General features: G+C 38.9%; 1 protein-coding gene across 10 annotated transcripts in view; it reads left to right on the forward strand.

Annotated features, from left to right (window-relative positions):
* TANC1 (tetratricopeptide repeat, ankyrin repeat and coiled-coil containing 1) overlaps positions 1-27,234 on the forward strand; it is a 203,312-nt gene that overhangs the window by 80,579 nt on the left and 95,499 nt on the right. For all 10 annotated transcript variants that reach the window (XM_034786416.1, XM_034786413.1, XM_034786415.1 and 7 more), the window contains one exon: positions 19,861-19,965. In XM_034786416.1, coding sequence (XP_034642307.1) covers positions 19,861-19,965 — 105 coding nt within the window. The remainder of the gene's footprint in view (positions 1-19,860; positions 19,966-27,234) is intronic.

Genomic DNA, 27,234 nt, shown 5'->3' on the forward strand with positions numbered 1-27,234 from the left:
AGAATATGTATTAAGGTTATAACGGCCAACAAGAATGCACTTTTATGTAGAAATCCATGATTAAATTGAGTCTTCCTGTCTAGTGATTTTAATCAATTTGATTTAAATCAAATCCACCCTGCTACTTATTGTTTTGTTTACCCTGTGACTTTCACACACGGGTGTTAACTCATTCAAAACATATAGAAATCTCAAGAAATCCTCTTGTCTTGTTCTTTGGTTTCAGTGTTTCACAGTAGAGTGATTTTGAAGTTGTTAGGAATACTGCCTGTCATTTAAAAGCTAGCAGCTGTTAAAATATTTTTCATTAGTGGATACGGCTGCATTGTTCCATAGGAATATACCAGACATATACATTATCCTGTGGGTATTGGAGACCTGGTATACCGTTCCTTTTGAATGTTGGAGAATTTGAACTGGCAAAGGAGGAAGATTTTTTGTGTGTGTAAATATCTGTCATCTGGGATGGGGCAATAAGAGATGAAGAGGATTCCAGCAGTATGGCTTTCACAGCCATTTTCAGTGTTATTTTGTATCAGCAGTGTATGTAGCATGGTGATATTCCCATCTCAGAATGTGGTTGACAGAAAAGGGAGATAGAAGTGAGGAGCTCACAGAAGAAGGTTTTTGTTTTGTTTTGTTTTTTAAAAAACAACAACAAACCATAGTTGAATACACCTCTACCTCAATACAATGCCGTCCTCGGGAGCCAAAAAATCTTACTGTGTTATAGGTGAAACTGCGTTCTATCGAACTTGCTTTGATCCACTGGAGTGCACAGCCCCGCCCCCCTGGAGCACTGCTTTACCATGTTATATCCGAATTCGTGTTATATCGGGTCGCATTATATCGGGGTAGAGGTGTATAATCAAATGTTGGGGGAGATGGCGGAAGCAAATTTTAAGGAAATAAAGTGATACCTATCCCACTTTACTGGGAGACAGGTATGTCACAACTGCCAAATGGTTTGTTTATTTTGTGTCTGTAATTTTGTTATCAAATGTAAGATGTGGCCCTGTACTGCTATAATTGGTCATATGTCTTAGGACTGCTTTTCTAAACTAGCTAGGGCTTATATGTGGATTTCTTAAATTGAAACTCCATTAAGTGTTCCACTGGCTAAATAACATATTATCTGAGTCTTGAAACAGTCTGATTTAGGAATTGAACCGCTGTATTGTAGCCAGCATTTTATGGACTCACTTTCTTCTTACCTTGTACCATGTCTGTATACATTAATAATATGAAACCCACAGGATAAAAATGTAAATTTGAGTTGTCCAGGATGTAAAACAGACTTGTCTTATTTTTTATGTGCTCCTGCCATCACACTGTTATAAATCACAATTTAAAACTTTCAACAATATTGGTAACTTTCCCTTCCTGTGTAGGAAAATGTGGTTGGCACTTATGTTCAAGAAAATGAGTGTTTTTGTCCCCTTTTATTTAAAGTAAATTTGCACACTTTATTTTAGCATATATTTGTGTACTTTATTACAGTCTTTTTCCAGTCCCATTGCTGAATTTACTGATAAAATAACATTTAGTTTGCTGGTTAAGTACACTACAGACATTTTTGTGCATAAAAGTACTAGCATAGATAAATAGTTTTAAAATAATTTGTGGAGACCCAATCTGACCTAGAATGTTTTCTATAAGGTAATGATACATCCTTGTGTCATTTGAATTATTTAAATTAAAATTCAGTCACAGAACAAGACTCCAGTTTGAGATGTCTGAAACAAAGAAAAGTTCAGTGTAAAATAGTTTGGCAGCAGCTGTCTCCTTCCTTCCCAATCTCTCATCTCTTTCCCTTTCCCTGCCCTCTCCTTTCTGTCTTGGCTTTTTTGGATGTTTCCCAATACCTGTTAATATAATGGTGACTCCAGGCTTTCTTGATGGTGCACACAATGCTGGACTCAGATATCTATCTGTTCAAGCATCTGTTGAGCATCTTGTGTTCAAAACCTCAGCATTTTGAGTGGAGATGGAGAGACCATTTCTTTCCTACTCTCTTCTTTCTCTCCCATGATAGTCCTAAATTGTGTGGGAAAACTGGGCCTTCAGTTGTTATAGTTTGACTGAGTGTTATCTAATTAAACAGGAATAAATTAAGTTTAAATTGGGGGGGGGGAAGGGAAGAAAGGCAGGACAGTAATGTGGGTCACATCAGGCCCATTCTGACTGGGACAGCTATGCTAGGTGGCCAGGTACAGCTGAGGAGAGAGATGATTGCTCTCTGTAAATACGTCAGAGAGAAAAATACAAGGGAGGGAAAGAAGTTATTTAAGTTAAGCGCCAATGTGGACACAAGAACAAATGGATATAAACTGACCATCAACAAGTTTAGGCTTGAAATTAGGTAAAGCTTTCTAACCAGAAGAGAAGTAAAGTTCAGAACAGCGTTCCAAGGGGAGCAGTGGGGGCAAAAAACCTAACTGACTTGAAGACTGAGCTTGATAAGTTTATAGAGGGGATGGCATGTGGCCCATCAGTGACTACCAGTAGCAAAAATCTCCAACAGTTGGAGGCAGGACACTAGATGTAGAGGGCTCTGAGTTACTACAGAGAATACTTTTCCAGGTATCTACCTAATGAGTCTTGCCACATGCTCAGGGTCTAATGATCGCCATATTTGCGGCGAGGAAGGAATTTTCTCCTCGGTCAGATTGGCAGAGACCCTGGGAGTTTTTCACCTTAGCATGTTGTTTAATGTACTACTGGAAGGTACTTGAATACCATTGTGACGAAGGCGGAATAAAAACCTATACAGAAAGTACTGGCCTTTAAAGCTGAATTTGCCAGCAAGTATTTAGATTGCAGCTCCAACTAAATGAGATGTAGGTCTACTAATCAGGTTAAACCATGTTGAAAGAGTGTTCGGGTGTATGCAGGGGCTGTTTAAAAACACACACACTGAAAAATAACCTGGTTCCTTAGCACTGTTTGAGCCCCAGTATACACAGGCTTCTTGGGGTGAGGCAAAGGAAATATGTTTTTTTTAACAAGTTCACTTCTAAGGCTTGTATATACAGAAACAAGCCTGACACACACACACTCTCTCTCTCTCTCTCTCTGTGCGTGTTTATTTAATATCAGACACTGTTATAAAACATATAGTGTATCAAGCAGCTAAGTACATGATGTTCCTTTTTTTCTTTTCTTTTTTTTTCTTCTTCACTGTGGAAGACTATATTATCCTTTTTGATGGGCATGTGGAAATCCTATTAGTGTTAAGCAGACATCAAGAGGAGAATATACACTGACATCTATTAGTGAAACAGTATGCCTGTCTTCGGTGTGCTTTTCTAATCTTGGTATTAGATTTGATTTGTGTGTACTTTGGGGTTACACTAAGGTCACTAGTACAGTAGCTATAACAGAGGTTTTAGTTGTTTTTATTTTAATATTTGTGGGTATGAACTTAGAGCTTGTGAAAGATTCTGCATTGAGAACCATGGGGGTAAAGACCTCTTCTCTTCCTCACCCCGCAAAAGGCAGAGTACAGGACATGGCAGGGTAAGTTTCTTAATACTGTACCTCATCCCTAATTTGGAGGTTTGAAACTGCATTAGTACCAATTATGTCCTTTTGTGATGAGATGACATGCTGGGAACTGGATTGAGATCAAAGTCATTTCACCTAAGGCACGAAATAGTCAGCAGGTGGGAATAATGTTCATTCACTAGACTTGGGCAGGAACTTGGATATGAAAAACTAATTTCCATAGTTTAGAAAGTGCATTGTTAGGGGACCAGCATGTTTCCTCCACAATGGGGAAGTCTTCCACTGTATGGAGAATACTAAGTCAGTGTTTCTTAAGCTGTAGTCTACAAACCATCAGTGGTCCACTGAGCACTTGTGGATCATGTAGGGTTGGCTGCTGTACTTCTCTCTTACATCTGCTGCTTTAAATATCCAGACTCACTGACCTATGTGGTATTCTCCTGTCTATGAAATGAGTATGGTCTCAATAAAAAGCCTGGACTCCTACCTTTCAGCTGCTTCTATAGGAGGACCAAGTGTAGCAGCATCCTCTGGGGAATACTGTAGCCAGGGCTAAGATTGAGCCAGTACATGGGCTTTATGGCATACCAGTATCTCTCTGAAACTACTGTATTTTTCTTCAGAATCTGTTTTTATTTTTGAAAAAGTGGCTGTTATGGTTGCAAAGAAACCTGAAATATGAACAGTGTGTACTTGATGCAGAGATGTTTATTGGTCAAGGCACACAGCTCTGAAATGTATGATTATGTCCTCATTCATCTTAATGCGATGTTAACTCAGATTCCCAGACATGATAACTTAAATACTAACAGCGTTAACTATTTTATTCCTCGTGTAAGAAAGGAAAGGCTTGATTACAGATCTCCGCTATTTGCTGTGTCTGAGGTCTCGTTTTGGTGTCACAAGTGGGTGTATGGAGATAGCTCCACTTTTTTTTTTTTGGTCCTTCAGTCAAGAAAGCCAAGCCTATGGAGCTTCATAGAGTCCCTGAGCATATCCAAGACCTGTCAAAGAGGAGCCAGTGTGGCTCAGAAAGCTTGCAGAATCATATTTTGAATATCTGTAAAAAAATATTGCGATTGGCATCTCATTGTGGTTAATCACATGGTTTGACCTTAGTTAGTGAGCAGAGCCTGGTGAACATCACCCCTTTTTTCCTTCCTCCCTCCCAGTTAAACCCCAGATAGCAGTCATAAGAGGAGGGGACAGAGGAACCCATAGCTTAAGTCGGAAAAGAGCCAAGAATTGCTGGTGGAACTGAAGTTCCTGGTTCATTTTGAATCAGGAGCTTCCTTAATGCAGTACTTGAGAGAGGAGGTTGGCAAAAGAACGGTGGGAGCAAGGGCAGGGAGGAGCCTGTGTGAGGAAGTGAAATGATAAAAGATGGTGAGGTGAATCTATTTTGTAAAGAAAATTTAACATTAACGACATAAACATTAAATTATGTGCAGGTACACAAAGTAATATAATCTTCAAAGGGATGATATGGAATTATGTATTGAATAATAATTGGGAAGGGAAATAGGAACTCAAGTGCATTTTGATTGGATGAGTAGATTACTGGCGAGGTTATCGGACTTCACTATAGAGCGGATCAGAACGGTAGATGGGCCATCATTGATATCTTGGACTTTTCTTTGGCCAGTTCCTCGTGCTGCAGTGATGATAGTGCTCCAAGCTTGAACTAGGGAAAAGCCAATTAATGTCTTTAAAGACATTAAACAAATGCAGTTCACCTTTCAGGAGGAGCAAATCTCCTCCTGTCACCCCGTTACAAGTGTAAAATGAAAATTTTGTTTGAGCAGTAGGTGCTGAAAGTTGTAACGAAGAAGACTAAGAGGACCGTTCCACACACGTCAGAGGTGAGCTATCTGTTTTAGGCCCCAGTCCTGTATGTATTTCCTCACATGCTTAACTTTACACATGGGAGCAGTCCCTTCTGATTACAAGGGGCTGTGGTGTGTTTGCAGGATGTTGGGACTATTCATAGATTATATTAATTTTTCTTAAAGACTGGAAAGGACTGGTGATGGTCTTCTAGTCTGATCTCATTCATGACACAGTCCATAGAACCTCCCCCAGTAATTCCTGCATTAAGCCCATAACTTTTCTTTTAGATACTGCATCTTTTAGAAAGATACCCAGTCTTGATTTAAAGATTTTGAGTGATGGAGAATACACCTTAATCCTAGACATTCGTTTTCACTCCTGCCTCCAGGCCTTCCCTGGGATTTGAACTCAAGATCTTTGGCATTGTAAGAGAGCACAAGATCTGTACAGATCACCAGACTATCTCTGTTATTAAATCCAAAGAAGTCTTGCTGATTTTGGGCTGCTGAGTTGCCCCACCGGGTATCTTTTAGTGTCAGCGTAACCTGGGAAACTCTGGTGGGTTGGAAAATGGAGCTCATGACAAGGTTGGAGAGTCAGTATTTTATGTATCTCAGGCTTTCAAAGTAAGAAGCTCTGAAAACTCTTATAATTGTCATGTACGCAGCATTAAATGATGCATTCTGGAATATCACAGCTAAGTGGAGCTGGCCAGTGAGGAATTTGCAGAATGTTTGTTAGATCTCAGTGCCCAATACTTTTCTTATCATGATTGGTTTCAATATTCAACACGGTACTTGAGTAAACAGAATTTTCATTTTACATTTACGATTCACTTTTGAATGGTTTATCTTTGAGCCACAATTAAACTGCTAATGTGTCCCTTTCTAGAGTAATATACTAAAGTTTATTACCATTTGCCGCTCTTCCCTGTAGTAATTCATTGTATCTGTTCGGGGCTGTAAGCACTGCTAGTCAGTTTAAATTGGCTAAAGAAAAAAGTTATTTCAACGAGTCCCAACTGCTCTGCAGCTGAAAAGTGAGATCAAGATGTTAAAATATACTCTGATATTTCAATTCTGAATTGTCACTTGACAGGCTCTTGCTTATTAATCTGGTTCTGATTAGAATGTTTGCTCATTGTTTTTCTGCTTTGCTCTATCTAATTATAGTGCTATTTGCAGTTGAGAGTTGAATTACTGTCTTCCGAAAGGAAGCGGTTATGTTTCTGAAGAATGCATTTTGAGTTGCTTCCATATCACAATTTTTAAAGTGTTGAAATAGCACCCTCTGGTGGTAATTTATAACTAAACATTTTATTTATTTATTTTATTTATAAAATTTACTCACATACTCCTTGGGCACAAACAGATTTATTTTTAGTTACTAAATTAATTTTCCAATCCATAAACTCCTGGACCGCAGATTAGGATGTAAATATATTCAACAATCTCCACCCCGAGTGGAAGTCTGAAAGAAGAGGCCATATCGTGAAAGTCTGCAGGACACTGTCTGCAGTTGTGGAATGAAACGCTCCTTCCAGAGCATCCAGTTTGCAGGCCCTAATCACTGAAATCTAGACGTCCCATCTGATCTCAATTGTTGCATCATAGACAGAAAGATGGTCTCTCACTGGGCCAGTACCCAAATGGTAAAGGGTTTGTGTTTCTTTAAGAGCAGTTTCAAAACCTTGAATTACACCTGGAAATCAAAAAGAAGTCTTCAGGGAATTAGTGTAATATGGTCCCTGATGCTGATGCTGCCATGCAGGTGAGCAGGATCATTCTGCATAAAATGCAGATTGAGTGGTCTTCAATGGCAGCCCCATTGATTACATTACAGTAACCAAAGCAGAAGGTCACAAAGGCATAAATAACTGTGGCAAAGGCCATATCTAAGAGCAATGATTACGTTTGGCTTTTCAGATATGCATTAAAAATATAGGTGCCCCCCAAGAACCAAGGAGTAGTTGGGGACTTACAAGCATTCCTAAATTGTGTGCCTCTTTGCCTAAGGGTGGGCAGAGAAGTAGACAGCGCATGCACCACTCCTGCAAACTCTTGTTCTGATAGGCTCATTTGTCATCAGAGTAGCATCTCCCACCACAGTAAAAGGAATCAAGAGACTGGAAAACTTGAAATACAATCTAAGCTAAACGAAAACAGATTTTTACTCTGAAAGAAACTACTGAAATTATCAGTATTGTGTGGCGTTTAATCACCTTTCAATACAAATACTCATCAACTTTCATTCAAGCATTTCACAGCACATTACGAGCATGAATTAAGCCCTCTAAGGGTAGGTGAATAATTATCCCTATTTCACAAATAGGGGAACTGGCGCAGAGAGAGGATAAGGTGTGTCAGCAAGGCAATGGCAGAATCTAAGCATGCTGCCTGGGTGGAGGTGTTTTTTTGTTCATTTGTTTTTTATTCAGATCACAAGACATTATGGCCTAGTTTAAATTTAAAGGGACACTTTCAAGGACTGAGGGGCTATAGGATTTTTTTAAATATAACTCAATAGCAGAAATGTTTTCCTTTCTTTAAAAACAAAAGTTTTTTAAAAATTTAAACATTTCCTGGCAGTATCCCTAAGTTATACATTGCAGCATTTTAATCGGACCTGAGAACTAAAAAGTGAAACTGACCAGTGTGCTTATTTCACTTTAAATATTCCTCTCAGTGGCCGGGGAGGGGGAGAGGAACAGTAAAAATTGTGAATGAAAACTCGTCATTGAAACTAAAAAAAAAAAAGAGTTAATTAATCTAAAATAGTGGTACAGTGTAGGTAGAGTTAAAAATCAGTTTTCCCCTTTCTTCTGGGAAATATCTTGAGAATTTTTAAGGAGCAAGTCCCCCTGTCTGCTTACTCTCTTCTCCTCTCCCTCCCCAAGGTTTTCCCCCCACCCTGAAACTCTAGATATTGTAAACTTTATGTCCATGGGAGAAAAGGAAAACCAGTCTGATATGGAAGACAGACAGCCTGTTTGTCTATCTATCAATATTGATCATTTAGAAAATAGGGGAAGAAAAATAACATGTATGTCCGTAATAGTTTCTTACAGGGCAGGATGTGAAAACAGATCAGAAAATGTTTATACTGGCAAGAGACAGAGCAAGAGAGTGGTAATGACGTGATTTCATTTAGCCTGTTGACTGGCTTAACTGATTTTAAATCGTTGAAGAAGGGTCTAGTGTTAAGGAAAGTCATCGTTCCAGTAGATATTCTAGTGAGAAACCAACAGATAAAAAACCATTCATAGTCATATCTTAAAAGGTAGAAGTATTGCAGTTCCTGCCAATGCAAGGTAACAGTTTTAAATCTAGTCTGGACGAAACCCTAGAAAAATTCAAAGTAATGAGGTTTCCATCATGTCCCATGGGAGTTATTCCACAGCTTACATTTTCCTTATCTTGATTTCATGTCATTACTCCTGGGTAAACCCCATATATCCTCTCCACTCATAGGGTTCCTATTCTTCTCAGTCATTTTGGCTGTATTTTGGCTGCACCTGTACAGGTGGGTGGAGTAGTTACGGGCAGTTTGCACTTTTTGTGCATCTGCACAATGCACAGCCAGAATCCTGTTGGATGAACTCAGAGTGCAAGGTGTATTTGGTAAGTATTGTTAGCAGTGGCGCTAGATAAGCCAAAGGGACAAGAATGTGGCCATGGTCTCACCTCCACACCACACAAGGCATGCTATATCAGTATTTAACCTTGACTGCAGGGAACTTCTACAATGCCACTCCCCGAAAATAAACTTACGCTGCTTATTGCTCTTGGTTCTATTATCCTCTAGGACTGACATTTTCAATTAAAAATAATTAATTTTAATGGGAATTGGACATCCATATCCCTCAGGCAGCTTTGAAAACCTAAGCCCAAGAGTTAATGCTCTTTCTTAATATTCCATTAGTTACTGAGGATAGAAGTTAGACTTATGGAAGAAATTTTGACAGAAGCATCCTTCATTCCTCTTTTGAAAATGGATTGTAAATTTACAGTACAAGCCATTAAAAAGGTTAACATTTGTCAACTGTTATGAAGAATTATCACATAGGTACTACAGCTATCTCCTGTTCAAAGTATAGAGAAAAACTGGTAATCTTAGATGCTGCTGCATGGTAAGTGTTGCCAAATGCTGACTCTATAATGGTGAAAAGCAACAGAGGGTCCTGTGGCACCTTTAAGACTAACAGAAGTATTGGGTATTGGCTACCTTTACATCTGCTATTGTGTGGCCAGGGAGGTTGAAGTGTTCTCCTTCCTGAAGTTTTTTTGCTGTAAGATGGCTACCTTTACCATCTTTTGTACCATATACAAAAACCTGTAGGAGAACACTTCAACCTCCCTGGCCACACAATAGCAGATGTAAAGGTAGACATCTTACAGCAAAAAAACTTCAGGACCAGACTCCAAAGAGAAACTGCTGAGCTCCAGTTCATTTGCAAATTTGACACCATCAGATCAGGATTGAACAAAGACTGTGAATGGCTATCCAACTACAGAAGCAGTTTCTCCTCCCTTGGTGTTCACACCTCAACTGCTAGCAGAGCACCTCACCCTCCCTGATTGAACTAACCTCGTTATCGCCATACTGATTTATACCTGCCTCTGGAGATTTCCATTACTTGCATTTGAAGAAGTGAGGTTCTTACCCACGAAAGCTTATGCTCCCAATACTTCTGTTAGTCTTAAAGGTGCCCCAGGACCCTCTGTTGCTTTTTACAGATTCAGACTAACACTGCTACCCCTCTGATATATAATAGTGAAGTACTCCTTTTTTGGCCAAATCTTTGGTAACTCACTAGTTGCTTTTGATTAATTGATTTTTTTTTTTAAATATCAGTTGGTACAGGAAGTGCAATTAATTTCCATAATACCCCAGGATGCATGTCATATGATGAGGCTGATCTATACAGTTTAAAAGTTTACAATTATGCTCATTTTATGGGGTCTTTCTTGTTTACCAATTGTTCAAACTTTTTCATATAAAGTCAGATTAATTTATAACAAGTGACTTTGAACACCAAACTTTGGAGCAGTTATGCTTCAGATTAGGGCTGTCAAGCAATTAAAAAAATTAATAGCTCGAATAATCACAATGAAAGATGTGCAGACAAAACTACACAGGATCGTTTCAGGGGGCAAGGCAAAGATGCCACATTTATTATGATAACACAATTTGATTTATGACCAATAACTAATACCCCCCCCCACACACACACACACACCCCTCTGTTAGATGTTCTGAACATAGCTTGAGTTCGCAGCTTGGGATCGTGGCTTGTGGCGGCTAACTGGCCAGGAAAGCCGGGCACAAGGAAGGGCTGGGTCTGCCCTCCCATGTTGGCAGCAGAATGTTACCCTCCAAAGTCTTCCATCTCACCCATCCTTTTTGTAGGTTTTAGTTTGAATCAAGAGTCTATAGGTCTTGCTGTGTCACGCTGTCTCTGAATTCGGTGTGATTGATCACCCGTCAATTGCAGACCGGACTTTCAGCCTCGCTCCTGGCTTTGATCTTCCTTCTATTGTACCTTTGTTATTTTCTTTTTAGGGTGGACTCTTCTTACTTTGTTAGGGCTGTTGTCTGCATCTTCAGTCATTCGTGTTTGAACTGTATTTCATCAGGACAGGCTGGTGCTGGAGGTTGATTCCATCATCCATACATACCTCATTCACACATCTAAACTAAACTAATAAGATTACAGCAGGGTTTTGCAAAAAGAAGGTTGCAGCAAGCTTTTACAAAATGGAGTAAGCATTGTAAAATGGAGTTTGAATTACAATATGGCAAACAGTGAACAGAAGTAGACAAGTGTAATGAATGGCAAACAATGAACAGAAGCTACAATACTGAAACAGTGCAAGTCTCAGTGATTTAAGCAAGAATTGGATTGACAGTGAAACTTACAAGGGCAACTGGCTGAACAGCTGTGGCTCTTAACAAGCATCTTAATTGTCAATTAGCCAGTTATTGGGGTAACCGGTTTTATGAATGAATGTTGTTTCATTCATAAACTTTACCTATAAAGTTACATTAATACAGTGAACAATTAAAAACAATTTCATCAGTTCTACATTAAAAAAATTAATTGTGATTAATCGCGATGTTAAGCAATAATAGAATAATATTTGTTTAAATATTTTTGGATGTTTTCTACATTTTCAAATATATTGATTTTAATTACAACACAGAATACAAAGTGTACAGTGCTCACGTATATTTATTTTATTAGCAATATTTGCACTGTAAAAAACAAAAGAAATACACCTCTACCTCGATATAACGCTATCCTCGGGAGCCAAAAAATCTTACCGTGTTATAGGTGAAACTGCGTTATATTGAACTTTATCCACCGGAATGCGCAGTCCCGCCCTCCCGGAGCACTGCTTTACCATGTTATATCCGAATTCGTGTTATATCGGGTCACGTTATATCGAGGTAGCGGTGTAGTATTTTTCAGTTCACCTCATACAAGTACTGTAGTGCAATCTCTTTATCATGAAAGTGCAACTTATAAATGTAGATTTTTTTTTTTGTTACATAACTGCACGCAAAAACAAAACAATGTAAAACTTTAGAGCCTACAAGTCCACTTCCTACTTGTTCAGCCAATCACGGAGACAAACAAGTTTGCTTACCTTTGCAGAAGATAATGCTGCCTGCTTCTTGTTTACAATGTCACCTAAAAGTGAAAACAGGCATTTGCCTGGCACTGTTGTAGCCACCATCGCAAGATATTTACATGCCAGATGCGCTAAAGATTCATATGTCCCTTCATGCTTCAACCAGCATTCCAGAGGAACTAACTTGCATCAGTTGAAACTAAAATATTCAAAGTTTTTCAGCATCTTAAATTTCTATGAAAGAAGTATAAAAGATTAAAACCTGTTAAAATTCTGGTTCTTGCTGCATCTTCAGACCATTAAAAACTATTCTAAATAGCACTAGAATGCTTCAGGTAATGTTGAAAATCAAGCATCCTCTGAATATTATTGTAGTTTCCATAAATGAAAACTAACCTGTACCCTTCCTTTTGCATAGCCTGGAGAATATATAATAAGCAAAACCTTATTTCCTCATCATTCCCAAAGCATGCTTTATTGGTTGTTTCAGCAAGATGAGGCCTCGTTAGTTAAAGAGTAAAACAGCAGTAAAACAGACTTCAGGGACACACTTATTTGGGTGTTTACATGAAAATGAAATCTGTAATCCTAAAAGTGAATAACATGCCTTAAAGCAGTGATACTCAATCTTCAGCGATCAGGAGCCAAATTAGCAGTCGACATTACACAAAAGAGCCACAGTAGCGTGAATTCATTGTTTAATTTACTATTCTATCTAATCTAATCTAAAAATATTCTCAGAGTAAAAAGACTGGCCACGTATTCTACAATTAGTTAATAACATAGTAAAAGCACCCTGATTGGTTGATAATTAAATCAGTGTTTTTATATCATGTGGGGCGAAGAGCTGCAGGAGGCGCATTAAAGAGCCTTTTGCCGCTCCCAAGCTTCAGTCTGAGTATCACTGCCTTAGAGCAGTGGTTCTCAACCCAGGGTACATGTACCCCTTGGAGTACTCAGAGGTTTTCCAGTGGGTACATCAACTCATCTAGATAGTTGCCTAGTTTTTTAACAGGCTACCTAAAAAGCACTGGTGAAGTCAGTACAAACTTAAATTTCATACAATGACTTGTTTATCCTGCTCTGTATACTATACACTGAAATGTAATTGCAATATTTATATTCCAGTTGATTTATTTTATAATTACATGGTAAAAATGAGAAAGCAAGCAATTTTTCAGTAATAGTGTGCTGTGACTCTCTTGTATTTTTATGTCTGATTTTTGTAAGCTAGTAGTTTTTAAGTGAGGTGAAACTTTGGGATATGTAAGACAAATCAGACTCCTGAAAGGGATGCAGTAGTATGGAAAGGTTGAGAACCACTGCCTTAGAGTGTACAAGCATTCACAGCCTGACATTTGCCTACTTAAACAGCCTCCAGGCAGATATAGACCAAAGCAGACAAGTAGCAGCAAAGACATCAATATGATGTCTTTTCAACTAGCAAGTTCTATATTTTGGGACTGATTCTCCTTTTCCTTACATGGGTGTAAATCAGAAATAACTACTGGAGCTACAGCTGTAAAACTGTGGAAGAGGAGAATCAGACCCAATTATGCATACAGACATCTTTTTTTGCCTGTCAAGTAAACCTCCTGTGTAAAATCTGTTGTTCATTTGACACATTACTGATGATACTTTAGTTCCAGCATAACAAAGCACTAGCCGGAAACCTTTCTGTACTTCTTGTGTGTGTTTAAAGAAAAAAAGTGCAATAACTAAGAGTCAAACAATGTAAGAATATATTGTTCAATGTAACATGAATTTAGAATACAGAAGGATTATGGACCATTTCATTTTTAAATCATCCTTAGTTAATTCTGTTGTGTTTTATGTAAAATCTGCGTGAGCTGTAATATGAATATTATTCACTTTTGTCAAAAGTTCTACTGTTAAAATTTATCCAAACTGTTCTTTTGATGTGCAGAATACATGAAGATGATCTGTTGGTCAAAAATAAAATATCTTACGTATGTAAAATAACAGTGGAATGGAATTCTGATATCCAATTGGGATGTCTGTATGCTACCAAAGTAAAATAATAAATGGGGAAGATTGAACATTGGGTCCAAAGTATTTGACTCCCTTATGTGTAGTGCTTTATAATGTACAAAATTATACAATATATTGTACCCTGCGGATAGATTCTCCCTAGTTTACATAAGTATAGTGACGTTTATACATGCAGTGGGTATGTGGTCCCTTTAGAGATTCAAAGGTGAATCCTCTGGGGCCAGAAATGCCTGCCTCCATTTAATGAACAAATTCCCAAAGGTAGAGGAAAACAGAAACCCAGCAGCAAGGGCAACACAGGCACAGCTGCTTCCATTCCTCTGAGCTAATTGTGGGAGGATGGAAAGAAGCTATGGGTGACCTAAGATCTGCACAGGGAGAACAGGTGGAACAAATGGCTATTGGCCATTATCTTTGAAAACTCATGGCGATTGGGGGAGGTTCCGGATGACTGGAAAAAGGTTAATGTAGTGCCCATCTTTTAAGAAGGGAAGGAGGAGGATCAGGGGAACTACAGGCCAGTCAGCCTCCCCTCAGTCCCTGGAAAATTCATGGAGCAGGTCCTCAAGGAATCAATTCTGATGCACTTAGAGGAGAGGGAAGTGATCAGGAACAGTCACCAAGGGCAAGTCATGCCTGACTAAATTAATTGCCTGCTATGGTGAGATAACTGGCTCTGTGGATGAGGGGAAAGAAGTGAACGTATTATTCCTTGTCTTTTTAGCAAATTTTTGATACGGTCTCCCACAGTATTCTTGCCGGCAAGTTAAAGAAGTATGGGCTGGATGAATGGACTATAAGGTGGATAGAAATCTAGCTAGATCGTTGGGCTCAACAGGTAGTGATCAATGGCTCCATGTCTAGTTGGCAGCCGGTATCAAGCGGAGTGCCCCAAGGGTCGGTCCTGGGGCCGGTTTTGTTCAATATCTTCATGAATGATCTGGAGGATGGCATGGATTGCACCCTCAGCAAGTTTGCAGATGACACTAAACTGGGAGGAGTGGTAGATACGCTGGAGGGTGGGGATAGGATACAGAGGGACCTAGACAAATTAGAGGATTGGGCCAAAAGAAATCTGATGAGGTTCAACAAGGACAAGTGCACTTAAGACGGAAGAATCCCATGCAGTGCTACAGACTAGGGACCGAATGGCTAGGCAGCAGTACTGCAGAAAAGGACCTAGGGGTTACAGTGGATGAGAAGCTGGATATGAGTCAACAGTGTGCCCTTGTTGCCAAGTAGGCTAATGGCATTTTGGGCTGTATAAGTAGTGGCATTGCCAGCAGATCGAGGGACGTGATCATTCCCCTCTGTTCGGCATTGGTGAGGCCTCATCTGGAGTACTGTGTCCAGTTTTGGCTGGCTAGGCTGCATGAAAGCCTTGGCAAGTATTTTGTATGTTTGTTCTGTATTAATTTTGGGTTAAATAAAATGGAGAATAGCACCCAGGAAATACTCTTATTCCTCTTGAGACTTTTGTTTTTCAAAACAAAAGCTGGTGTAAGTTTGAATATGATTCAGGGAACACATTCTATAGCATAAAGAACAGGAGTACTTGTGGCACCTTAGAGACTAACAGATTTATTTGAGCATAAGCTTTCATGGGCTACAGCCCAGTTCTTCGGATGCATAGACCGGAACATATATTGAGGAGAGAGAGATATATATATACCCATACAGAGAGCATGAAAAGGTGGGAGTTGTCTTACCAACTCTGAGAGGCCAATTAAGTAAGAGAAAAAACTTTGGAAGTGATAATCAAGATAGCCCAGTATAGACAGTTTGATAAGAAGTGTGAGAATACTTACATGGGGAGATAGATTCAATGTTTGTAATGGCTCAGCCATTCCCAGTCTCTATTTAAGCCTAAATTGATTGTATCTAGTTTGCATATCAATTGAAGTTCAGCAGTTTCTCGTTGGAGTCTGTTTTTGAAGCTTTTCTGTTGCAAAATTGCCACCTTCAGGTCTGTTACTGCATGACCAGACAGGTTAAAGTGTTCTCCTACTGGTTAAACACTCTTTTTTTTTTTTTTTTTCTCTCTTTCTTTTAATTGTAGCTTTAATTTGGGTTATAAATGATGTATGTAACTTTGAAGCAAATTTTGTTTCATTTTGGCATATGGAGAGTATTTTGATAAATTTATTGAAAAGCTGACAACACTTTTTTAACTTAAATATTTGTATTTCATTAGTATCCGGTACTCCAAATCAGGACTGAAACCCTGATAGGCACTGTACAGACATATATGATGATATAGTCTGTGTCCCACTAAACTTAGTCTAAATAATAATGGTGTAGATAGGATTTAGTGGGAAACCAATAGGTGGACGTGACTCGGGGTGTTTATTGTTTTTATTGTTGACTCTTTGCTTGTGTGCATTTCAGAAGCAGAGAGTATGCAAGAGAGATCTGAATGAAGAGCAAAGATGATAACTTGGTGAACTGAAATAGGAAGGCTATCCATGCATGGTGGGATTCAACAGAAAAAAGCATGTTAGACAGTTGGAGAAATTTGAGTTACTTTTACATCTCCCAGAGGAAGTGGCTGAGCAGTCCTCTCCATTCTCTTAATTCAAATTGCACATTGCAATTAAATAGGTGCCTGTAAACCATGTGATATTATTAGACTATTCCTAATTTCATTATCTATCCATAAAAGTGCCTCACAAAATGCAGTCAATGTGTGAAAGTATTTTGGATTGGCCTAGATCAGTCATAAAAGTAGCTTTTAATAGAAGTTCTAAAAGCATATTAAACACAGCAACTGAAATGAGGAATATGTTACAAGATCACAACACTGAGTTTCTCTCTTACTATAAGCTCTTTGTTAGCTACAAGGATGGCTAAAATATGAGACCCTATATAATTGTAAGATAAAACAGACTAAAATTCTATGAACTTAAATCAGTATATAAACTGTGTTTAACACAATATTGAAATTTCCTAAAAGGCTAGGGAAAAATTCTACTAGTCTGAAAGATAGTGGGCATAGAGGCCCAATTCTGCCAATCTGACTCATAATGAGTAGTACCGTACTCTGAATAAGATACTATTTAATATGAGAAAAGTGGTAGAATCTGGTCGATAATCTCCCATTCTGCAAAGTTTATATGAAGAAAAGAATTGGTATAGATATAAATGATTGTATGTTTTTAAAAAGTGGAATGTTTTCAAGGCAGAGTCTTCTTTATTTGCTTTTGTTGTTACTGTGGTCTAATGTAGGTATTTCAAAAATAAGAATAAACAATTATGCAACCGTTTCACCTTGGCCAGACTTCCAAGAAAGCAAAAATCTTCGTCAACGTCCATTATGGCAGTGTGGGATTGCACAGAACCTGAGACTGTGTTTGTCTAACTCCATAACACAACTGGAGGCTAATATCCAGGGAGGAAGGGAAAATGGAACTACTTAGGCAACCAGTTCTATCCGAGTCCTCCCCAGACCCAGTAAATTGGACTCCTCTGACTGAAGCAGTATCGCACCCCATCATGGCTCAAGTGGGAATATAGGAGGAAAATTTTGATTGTTTTTAGTATCTTGACTTTGCACAGGTTTATATGCCAATACTCCCCGCCACTCCCCTGCCCCAGAATGTCCTGGGTTTCCAATATAATGTTTATAAATCTGTGTTTTGTTCAGTTTTTCCCCTTAAGTATCTGTAATATATTTGCCACCTTAACTAAAGCATCACACTATTTTCTCTCTCAGGATATATAAATATAAAGCAGATGCTCACTCCAATTCTGCAACATGTTGTGTTCAGGTACAGTAGTCTGCCTGCCTGTGCTATCTATTGGACTATTAGGACAAGAATTTCAATTCTTCAATTTCCTATGTAATGCATACAGTAGATAATGGAAAGGTGACTTGCATAATCACCACATGTTATACTGCTGCTATAGGCTAGTACAGGGGTGGGCAAACTTTTTGGCCCGAGGGCCACATCGGGGTTGCGAAATGGTATGGAAGGCCGGGTAGGCAAGGCTGTGCCTCCCCAAACAGCCTGCCCCCCGCCACCTATCTGCCCCCTCCACTTCCCTCCCCCTGGCTGCCCCCCTCAGAACCTCTGACCCATCCAACCCCCCTTGCTTCTTGTCCCCTGCTCACCCCCTCCTGGGACCCCCTGCCCCTAACTGCCCCCTGGGACGACTCCCCCCCGCCCCCATCCACTCCCCAGCCCTTGAACTCAGGATTCAGAGGAGGAGCAGGGGCAGCCGCGCAGACGGAGAGAAGCAGCGGTTTCCCCTTCAAAGCACCGCCTCTCTCTGGCCGGCTGTGCGGACGCCCGGTGCTCCTCCTGATTCCTCTGGCTGCATTCCCCATACTTCTGCCACCTGCACCGCCTGCCTGCTCCCCTACCCCCGCAGTGCAGCCCCTCCCCCCCGTGGGGGGTGCGCTGGTGCTGAGCTGCCAGAGTCCCCGGCCCTGGGGCCCCCTGTTGTTGGGGGGCCCTGTGCCAGGGCACCCTGTGTTCACCCTTGAGCCGCACCGGCCAGAGCCAGCCGTGCTGCCAGCACGGTAAGCTGGGGCTGCGGGGGAGGGGGAACAGCAGGGGTGGGGCCGGGGGCTCAGGGTCGCGCAGGACGGTCCCGCGGACCGTAGTTTGCCCACCTCTGGGCTAGTGAGTTGAGAATGGAGTTCCAAAGTTAGCTTTGAATTTTGTCCTGTTGCAGGTGTAGGTCAAACTTGTTAAATTTTTGCTACAAAACAAATATATTTTAATAGTTCTAATCTGCCTGTCATTCTTAATGAATAGAAAATAGAAGTTAAATCATTCACTGTAAAATTAGTGTGCTAAGCATTATAATTACAATAAATGTAAAATACATTAATCTGGAACAATTTTCTTCACAGAAGAAGATCAAATTTATTTTAACTAATGAAAACTCAGAATAGATATTTTTATAATGATGTTTTCTGTACAAGTGCACATGAACTTAAAATGTTAAGGGATAAATAGATGGAGTTAATTTATGTTGGTTTATTGCTATTATTCTACTTTTAGTCAACCCTTAGATGGCAGCATTGTTCTCATTGTGTTGATATTTTTCTGATCAGAAGGTCTGTTGTTCATCTAATGTTTCCTGTAATTGTTGAACCTCATTTAGCAAAGTATACTCTCATTAATTATTTAAGAAAGAAAACATAAAACTAAGTGAGAATGCTTTAGGTATTAATTTAATTCAAATTTTTTTTTTTTTTATGATAGTAAAAGGTAGCTTAAAAATACCTGATACAGATTGACTTAATTTTTAAGCATGAGCTGGGAAAACTGATGTCTTTATAAATGAGAAACGGTTGACAAGAAGATATTTTTCTCCTTCAATCTCACCTTCCCCTTGCAATCAGACTGTGCAGATTTGATTGGATAAAATACCCAGTAATATAAAGTTGCTGGACTGAAGTATTCTGAGTGTTAGTGATGCAAGTTGTATGCTTGTAATCCTTGTCTCCTAGCTTCAGAGATATTAGAGTTATCTTTATCCTGAGTTGGAAAGTTTAAATTCTGAATAGAGGAATCCAACTAACAGCTGTCTGGATTCGAATATGTCTAAGTCACCCTTTTTTTACATACACTGGACACTGCTTCAGGAGCATCACAGCAAGCAAATTGCTTTTGTTTTCCACCAGAGTTTACATTCCAAAAAGTGAGTGTAACTCAAGTTTTTCTTTCTTACAGTGGACTGTAAGAGAGGAAGTGCAGCAGTTCACTGGTCTTTATTGTAGTAGCTCTGTGTGTGTGTGTTTGTGTGTGTATGTAATAGGTCGTCCTTTAGGTTTATTTAGAGCTCTAAGGGTACACACTGTTCATTCTGAAACGTGCTTTCCATCTGGAAAAAATTAGACGCACTAAATTTTTTCCCGCTGCAGGTCCGATCAGGAAGCCCAAGTACGTGGAAAGTCCCAGAGTGCCAGGAGATGCGGTGGTTGTTCCATCGAGAAAAGTATCAGAGCCAACAGAACCCAATCAAAATGGTAAGAATGTATTTTCAGTGCTCTTTTATTTTATTTAATGGCTAGCTTTTCATTTCAAAGGGAGCTGGGCTTATGCAATCATGTCTGTCTTGTAAGAATGTTTTGCACAATTAAATGCTTTTGTAGTAGGGAGGAAGAAGTTTCCTGAGAAGATTGTGATCTTTCTAAAGTCTAAACTCTTGGACCTATGTACCTGGTGAAGACAAAACTTGAATATGAGGGTTGTGGGTCACTTCTTATGCTAGAGGACTGCTTGAATTTTTCTGAATTTTTTTTCCAAAAAGTTGATTCAATGTGTGTAGTTTTATATTGAATACAATACTGCTGTTAAAAAGTTCAGTGAAAGCTTGCTAACCAGTAGGGTAATATCAACAGTTTTCTGTGTTGGCAAAGCTGATAACAGCTACCCCCCTCAAGTTAATTGGTATTCCTGAATAGTTTCAAGTTCATTAAATTTGACCAGCACATTAAAGTGTAGTTTTGATGAATGTCATAGAGCAAAATGACACTCAAGTCAGTATTTAAGTATATGTACTGTAATGAGCATTTCATATCCATTGTTACATTTTAGATCAATTTACAGCATAACTGACCTCATTAAGGTCACTGCATATAATCAATCCAGTTACAGTTGATCAAATCTGTTTTTTCTTGTGCTTCAATTTAAAAGGCATTCTTAGGTTTAAAAAGGAATTATTTATTAAAATAATGTTACTAATATTTATTATATTTTTAGTCAATAAAAATAGACTGGTTGGTTATAGTTTAGTTTTGCTTTGTGGTTCCATTTCTTATTATTCCAATGCTGCAATGATTGAGGTTGCTGAAACTTCAAAGAAAGTGCTTAAAACCAAGCAAAAAAAAAAAAAAAAAAATTAGTGAAACTTCAGTAAAATGTTCTGATAGTTTGTGGGGTTTTTTTGTTGTAAACCTACTTTTTGTTAAAAAGATCTTAGTTTTAGTACCCAAATATAACATTTTTCTCTCTCAACATTAAAAACAAAAACACTCTGAATAATTCACCTTTTAACCTATTTATATTTCCAATTTAAATGAACCAGCAAAATCTGCATTGTTATATTTTACTTGTAGTTAAGAATGGAAAAATTGGACACCTTTATAATGGGCAGGACATCTCAGTAAATTGGCTTTTGGTTTCAGGTTTTCCTTTTTCTTTTCAATTAACTAATGTGATCAGTCATCAAGCCATCTGACTGACTGACCAGCATATATCCTATTTGGTATAACACAGATAGTATGGGAACACCTTGCCCTTTCCTTACAGCCCCGTTAATAGATTCACAGACATTATTCTCCCTCATTTTAGGTGCCACATCTAATAGTAACCCTCCATCTAGCAAAGTAGAGACGCGTTCTCTGAGCACTAGACAGAAACCTTACGAAAGATTAAGGCTAAGCTCCCCACCATCTATGACTGAGCAGTATTTACTGGGCTGAGGAGTTTAGACTCACTCTTATCTGAGGTATAGCAGCAAATATCGCTACTGCTTGACCGCAAGCCTGGAACAAAATACTATTTTTAAAATAATCATGAATCACAGAAGGCAAAGGAACCAAAAGCTCATTATTAGACGCTCTGTTTTAATTGTTCTGGGGAAAAATTAAGGCTCTGAGGGCACTTGCTGTAAGGCCAATGGAAATTTAACAAAAAGGAATCAGTGTAAATGTGGATTAGTTGTGGTCCAACACAATTAAATGTTAAATGACAATTGATAATAGCCAATGCATTTTGAAATCCATATGGTATCTTTGAATTTTCTGTGGGGTTAATTAATTCTGCTTTGTGTAAGCCAAGTATCTACCGTAAATCTGACAAAGGTAGAAATAATTGGAACAGGTATAATAATAAATTTGTGTTTAACACAAGTGGAAAAGCAGAATGAAGAAGTTGATTAACAAGAGAACCATTTCTTCTTTTTGTTTAAGCGTGGTTCTGCTCTGTAAAATGACTTGAAAAGTATTTGGAGGTTACATGTTTCTCTCAGAGAAATGGCTATTTCAACTACCAGAGCTGAAAATTTAATCTGCAGGCTGGCTTCTTTTCTGTCAGTCATCAACACCTATTGCAAAAGTTCTGGAGGCAAAAACCTGCTCTTCTACACCATGGCTTTCAATTCTATTTGAAGAACAAAAAAGAATAGCTTTTGACTCACCCTCCCAGGGCTAACTTCTGTTTGTCACTAAAGCAGCAACAAATATGACTGAATACACACAGAGAACAGTACTTTTTAACATAGTCATTTTTCCTAGTAGAACTTTGCTTAAAATAACTGCAAAAATCACTTTAAACATCAAACTTAAAACATAGCAATTTATATATGTTGTACTGAGATTTACTTGTAAATACATTGACATAGTGGCCAATTAGTTATGTTCCAAGTTACAAGCTGTCAGTACTGTATTCAATAGAGTTGTTATCTTGACATATCAAGAAGTAACTTGGAAGATTAATTCGCCACATATGGGAGTTGTCCCTGACCACCATTAGCTCCACCCCTAGTGGGCAGCAACAAGGCCCAGTCTGCTCTTCTAAGGGCTTTCACCTATCTGTGACATTTTCACAATCGTATCTTCCAAGTGGTTAGTGACTAAACCCAGGGAGCATCCCCAGGGCACCTCTCCTTTGTTGGCAGACATCCATTTAAAATTGTGTGCGTGCATCCATGCATGTCCACATCCACCAAATGTTGTACATCAATTCACTACTCAGGTACACTTTTATGCCAGCTCTTTCTTAGCTCTTTCACAGATCTCCCAGCAAAGTTCTTGACCATAAATACGAAATAGCGCTGCCATGTTGTGTTGTTGTAATTTGGAGAACAGAAACTGCAGGAGTTTTACGGGACCTGGAACCCAAAAACCTGCACTCTCCCAAATCTCAGTTGTAATTGCCAAACAAGACCTCACCACAGCTGAAATCTTGTACTCAGTTATATAAAACCAGTCCCTATCAGCACCTCATCTGTAATTACAACATGCAAATTAGCAGAATATAACTGTCTTGAGTTCCTTTTGGTGAATGCAAGATTGACTACAAAAAAAACCAACCAGCACCATCCATGAACTGATTTTGGACAAGAGATGTGACCTCTTTTGCCAAGACCTGGTTTAATGCCAGCATCCGCTCTGTTTACACAGGTTAATAAATGCAACACAAACCAAGAAGGATTTCAGAAGAAGCAAAAAGGGAAGGAAAATGGGGTAGGGTAGTAATTCTGTCCCTTTATAATCTCCTATGCAGCAAACACCCCAACCCAGAAACAAAGTCCATTTTTGTATGTATTCACATGGGTATGAAGTGAAAGAGGAGAAGAATTTAGGGCTCCTAATGGTTTACAGGCCTCTAGGTGAAGACTCCTGCCAGTTTCCTAGAGGAACTATTAGCCTGCAATATACCTTTGGAAACCCCAGATTCGGCTTCTTGACAACATACACATAAATGTATTTAGGATATTCTCACTGTTAATCTTCTTGTCCAACATAGAAACGATGTATTTCATACAAGACACCCACACCCTCCCCCCCAGCCTGAAATCCAGTGTGGGGCAAAGCCTCAGGGTCCATCTGGACTGTTTGCTAATCTTGTATGACAGATAGCAACAGTATCAATTCTGTGAGTCCTTTTTTCTAAGATGAGGATCTAGTAACAGAGATCTGTGCAGTTGTCACCCCAGACTGAATTATAGCAATTCACGTGTTTGGGGCTCAGCTCACTTTTCTTGCCAATTCAAGACCCTGATCCTGATTTCTTTTCATAGCTATCTGTGGGCCAGGACACAATTGCCTGAGCAAGCTCATCTCCATCTGTTGTCCCAAGAAAACAGGAATGATGCAGCTCCAAAACCAAGCACAAAGGTGTGAGAGCTGAAGTTAGAGAGGTAGAGGGGGTTTATTTAGAATGAGCTGCCAGATGAGAGTATTTTGGCTACTTTTAGGGCAAACTTTCCTTTAAGATAAAACTCTTATCACAATAAATACTGGGCTTTATATTAAAAGAAACCAAAATCAAACACTTAGGAAAATACTCCCGAAAGATTTTCCTAAAACCTGGAAAGGGTGAAGAACAGAAGTCCTACCATGGACCCAACAATGCAGATGTAATTTACCTGTGCAGCTTTTAGATATGCTGAAGGGCATGGGTTCTATAGAAACTAGAGATGGTCAAAAAAGGGCCCCTCGCCCCCTGGAAAACGTACACCAAAACTAATTCCCTGTTTTTATTGAAACTTTCTTTGGTGAAATATCACAAACCAAAATGTTTCAGATAATTTTTTTTTGCATTTCAAGCCTTTGGATTTTTAAAAAAAAATATCAAAAATTTCTACAGAAAGCAGACACTTTTCATGAATACATTTGTTTAGCCAACCCCCCAGATGTCTGTTTAAAACCAAACATTTTTTTAATGGAAAATTTTCAACCAGCCCTAACAGAAACTCAAAGATTTCAATTCCTGGCTTCTCTCAGCAGATAAGAAGGCTGCCAGTTGTTGTGGTCATTTGTGGTGTATTATGGGCACATGTTTGTTGGGAAAGGGACAGAAACCGCAACCCCTTTAAAAGTTTAAAAAACAAACAAACAAACAAACAAACAAACAAAAAAAAACTATTACTATTTTGTTACTTTGTGGTGCCTCCCTAAATTTAATAGTGTCTATGAAAAGCAAAATACTCATCTTTAGAATGGATTTGTTGAGGTTTATACATTAGAGGGTTGTAATACTGAAAATAGCTTGACAGTGTCCACTTAATGCCTTCTGTTAATTGGCATGGTTAAAGTTCATTTACCTTTTTAATTGAAACTTGGCTTTCCTGTCAGAAATGTCATTACTGTATAATATTCAACAGCTATAAATTTGAGAGGAAAGCACAGCTTATACTCCAGCTGCATATAGAATAGAAATGAAATTGAAAAAAATCTACATTTTGCCATTCAAATCATACTAAACACATATATGTGAAAATCCGAAGAATAGTGTGTGATGACAACTCTTGCTGTTATCTTAGTTACAGAAAAATGGAACCCTAATGGTGTTCACCTTACAGATATCCTCTTCCCAATATCATTAGGGGAGAGTTAAATATTTTTAAAATACTTAGATAATTCATGAAGCTTTAAATGAACTGAAACAACTACAAGAAATATATACATTAAAAACAAACAGGTGTGTAATCAGTTGAAGGAAGTTAGACTGGTAAAGTACTGCTGTTTGGGGATTGGATGGTTCAATGCAGCTCAAGACAAATAAAGTAAAATGTAGTTATTGCCTTCTGGGCAAACTGCTGAGCTGCACTTAATGTTGTTGGGTGTTTTGACTGGTGCATCTAATTTGAAGCTGGAAATCAAAACTAACTTTGTGCCGTTTCCCTGTAAATGCCACTGAATGTCAGGTATGTCTTATACTGCAATTTGAGAAGTGTGTGCACTCTTCTCAAAGAGCACATTGAGTTGCAATTGGTGTTGTGAAACTAGAGGGAGAAGATGACAAAGTAGGTCTGGTACCCAAATAATCCATTTCTTCCTTTTGGTAATGTACAAGGCTCAGAGATGAGGCTTGTCTTTATTTCTGCCTCATTTGGGATACATCAGTTAGTCAGTGCACCAGGACTTTGAAGTGCAGCTCAGCAACTTCTTCCTGTCTTGAGAGATGGCAATATAACACAGTTTAAATTTAAAATAATACATTTTGGCTTCAAAAACTATCAAATAAACAGGTCTTGTGATTTGTGTTTGCATAAGTTGATGTATTTGTGCATTCGTGTTGAAGGTCTTTGAGCATTTGATCGTCCTCCATAAGTTTAAGTGCAGAGGGCAGCCTGCCTTCTTATAAGAATCCTTTAACTGTCTCCAGATCCTCCCTAGTGTGCTTCACCAGCTAGAAGGGATCCTTACTCTATTAATCCGTGCAATTCACTTATTCTTTATCTGTTTTTTTCCATCTGTAAGCTTGGGTATAATGATGCTTACTTACAGCCAGCCAAGTACCCTGAGAAACTCAGCTAAAGAAGTCTGGGTTTTTACACAGTCTCCTCTGACACTATTGTTGGAAGATTGAGGCTGGAGGCCCCGTCCTCTGATTTGATCAAATCTTCTCTCCAAAAAAAGATATATTGCAGCATGGAACTGCTGGCACCCTCTCACTGCATGTAATCCAGAACAAGCAGGCTGCATAATCCAAACAATTTAGTTGGATAGTTCTTTGTCTTCATGATGGAAGAAACCAGAGAAAATCTTAGCCTCATCACTACATGTGTGCTCCTCACCTGGTCTCTGCTTAGAGTTCCTGATGCGAGGTAGCCTGTTCCAAATCCAACTAATGCATTTGAGCAGTAGCCTGGATCATTAACTCTCTGTCCTTGATAAATTGAGTTTTTGCACCTAAGTGGTTGGATGCCATAGATTTTTTTAATTGACAATAGAGATCTGTATTGTGTATGATGTTGGTTTGAGGAGGGGAGTTTTTGTAGTTGGGAAGGTGACAGGGCTGTTAGCAGCTGAGAAGACATGGGGAAATGATTTGAGGTTGTGTGATTAGCACATCAGCTAGATATTTTTCCTTAGCAGCAGTGAAATAATGAACAATTTGAACATTTTAAAAATGCCATTTTTAGATTTTGGCATTTAAACCTGTTTAGATGAAAGCTACCTGTATTAGAGCTTATTGTTCTTTGGAAGACGATGACTGCACTGATTACATTCAATCATTTTAAAAGTTTTCTATAAGGTCCAGAAACTTTAAAATTTAAGGTTAGATTCTGGAGCACAATTACATAATAAGAGAGAGATTCTGCAACAAATTGTGCATGCACTGAATACAGTAAGGCACCACAAAAATGTATGCTGTTTTTGTTGTTATAGCTACAGTTGAGATTGCAAAATGGTTTCATTATTAACCTCTGTTTTTATAAACATAACTTTCCAGAATACTGCTATTAAAAATTATTGGAATGGAGTCATAATCTTACATGAACCTTCACAAACACAAGCTTTAACTATACTTGGAAATGATGTTGAATTTTATCTTGTGTTTACTAACACAATGTCAAACACAGTAGACCAGGGGTGGGCAAACATTTGGCCTGAGGGCCACGTCTGGGTAGGGAAATTGTATGCAGGGCTGGGGCAGGGGGTTGGGGTGCGAGAGGGAGTGCAGGGTATGGGAGGGGGTGCAGTGTGCAGGAAGGGGCTCAGGGCAAGGGATTGGGGCAGAGGAGGGGTGTGGAGTATGAGGGGGCTTGGAAGGAGATTGGG

This window comes from Trachemys scripta, chromosome 11, assembly GCF_013100865.1.
Source record: "Trachemys scripta elegans isolate TJP31775 chromosome 11, CAS_Tse_1.0, whole genome shotgun sequence".
Classification (NCBI taxonomy): domain Eukaryota; kingdom Metazoa; phylum Chordata; order Testudines; family Emydidae; genus Trachemys; species Trachemys scripta.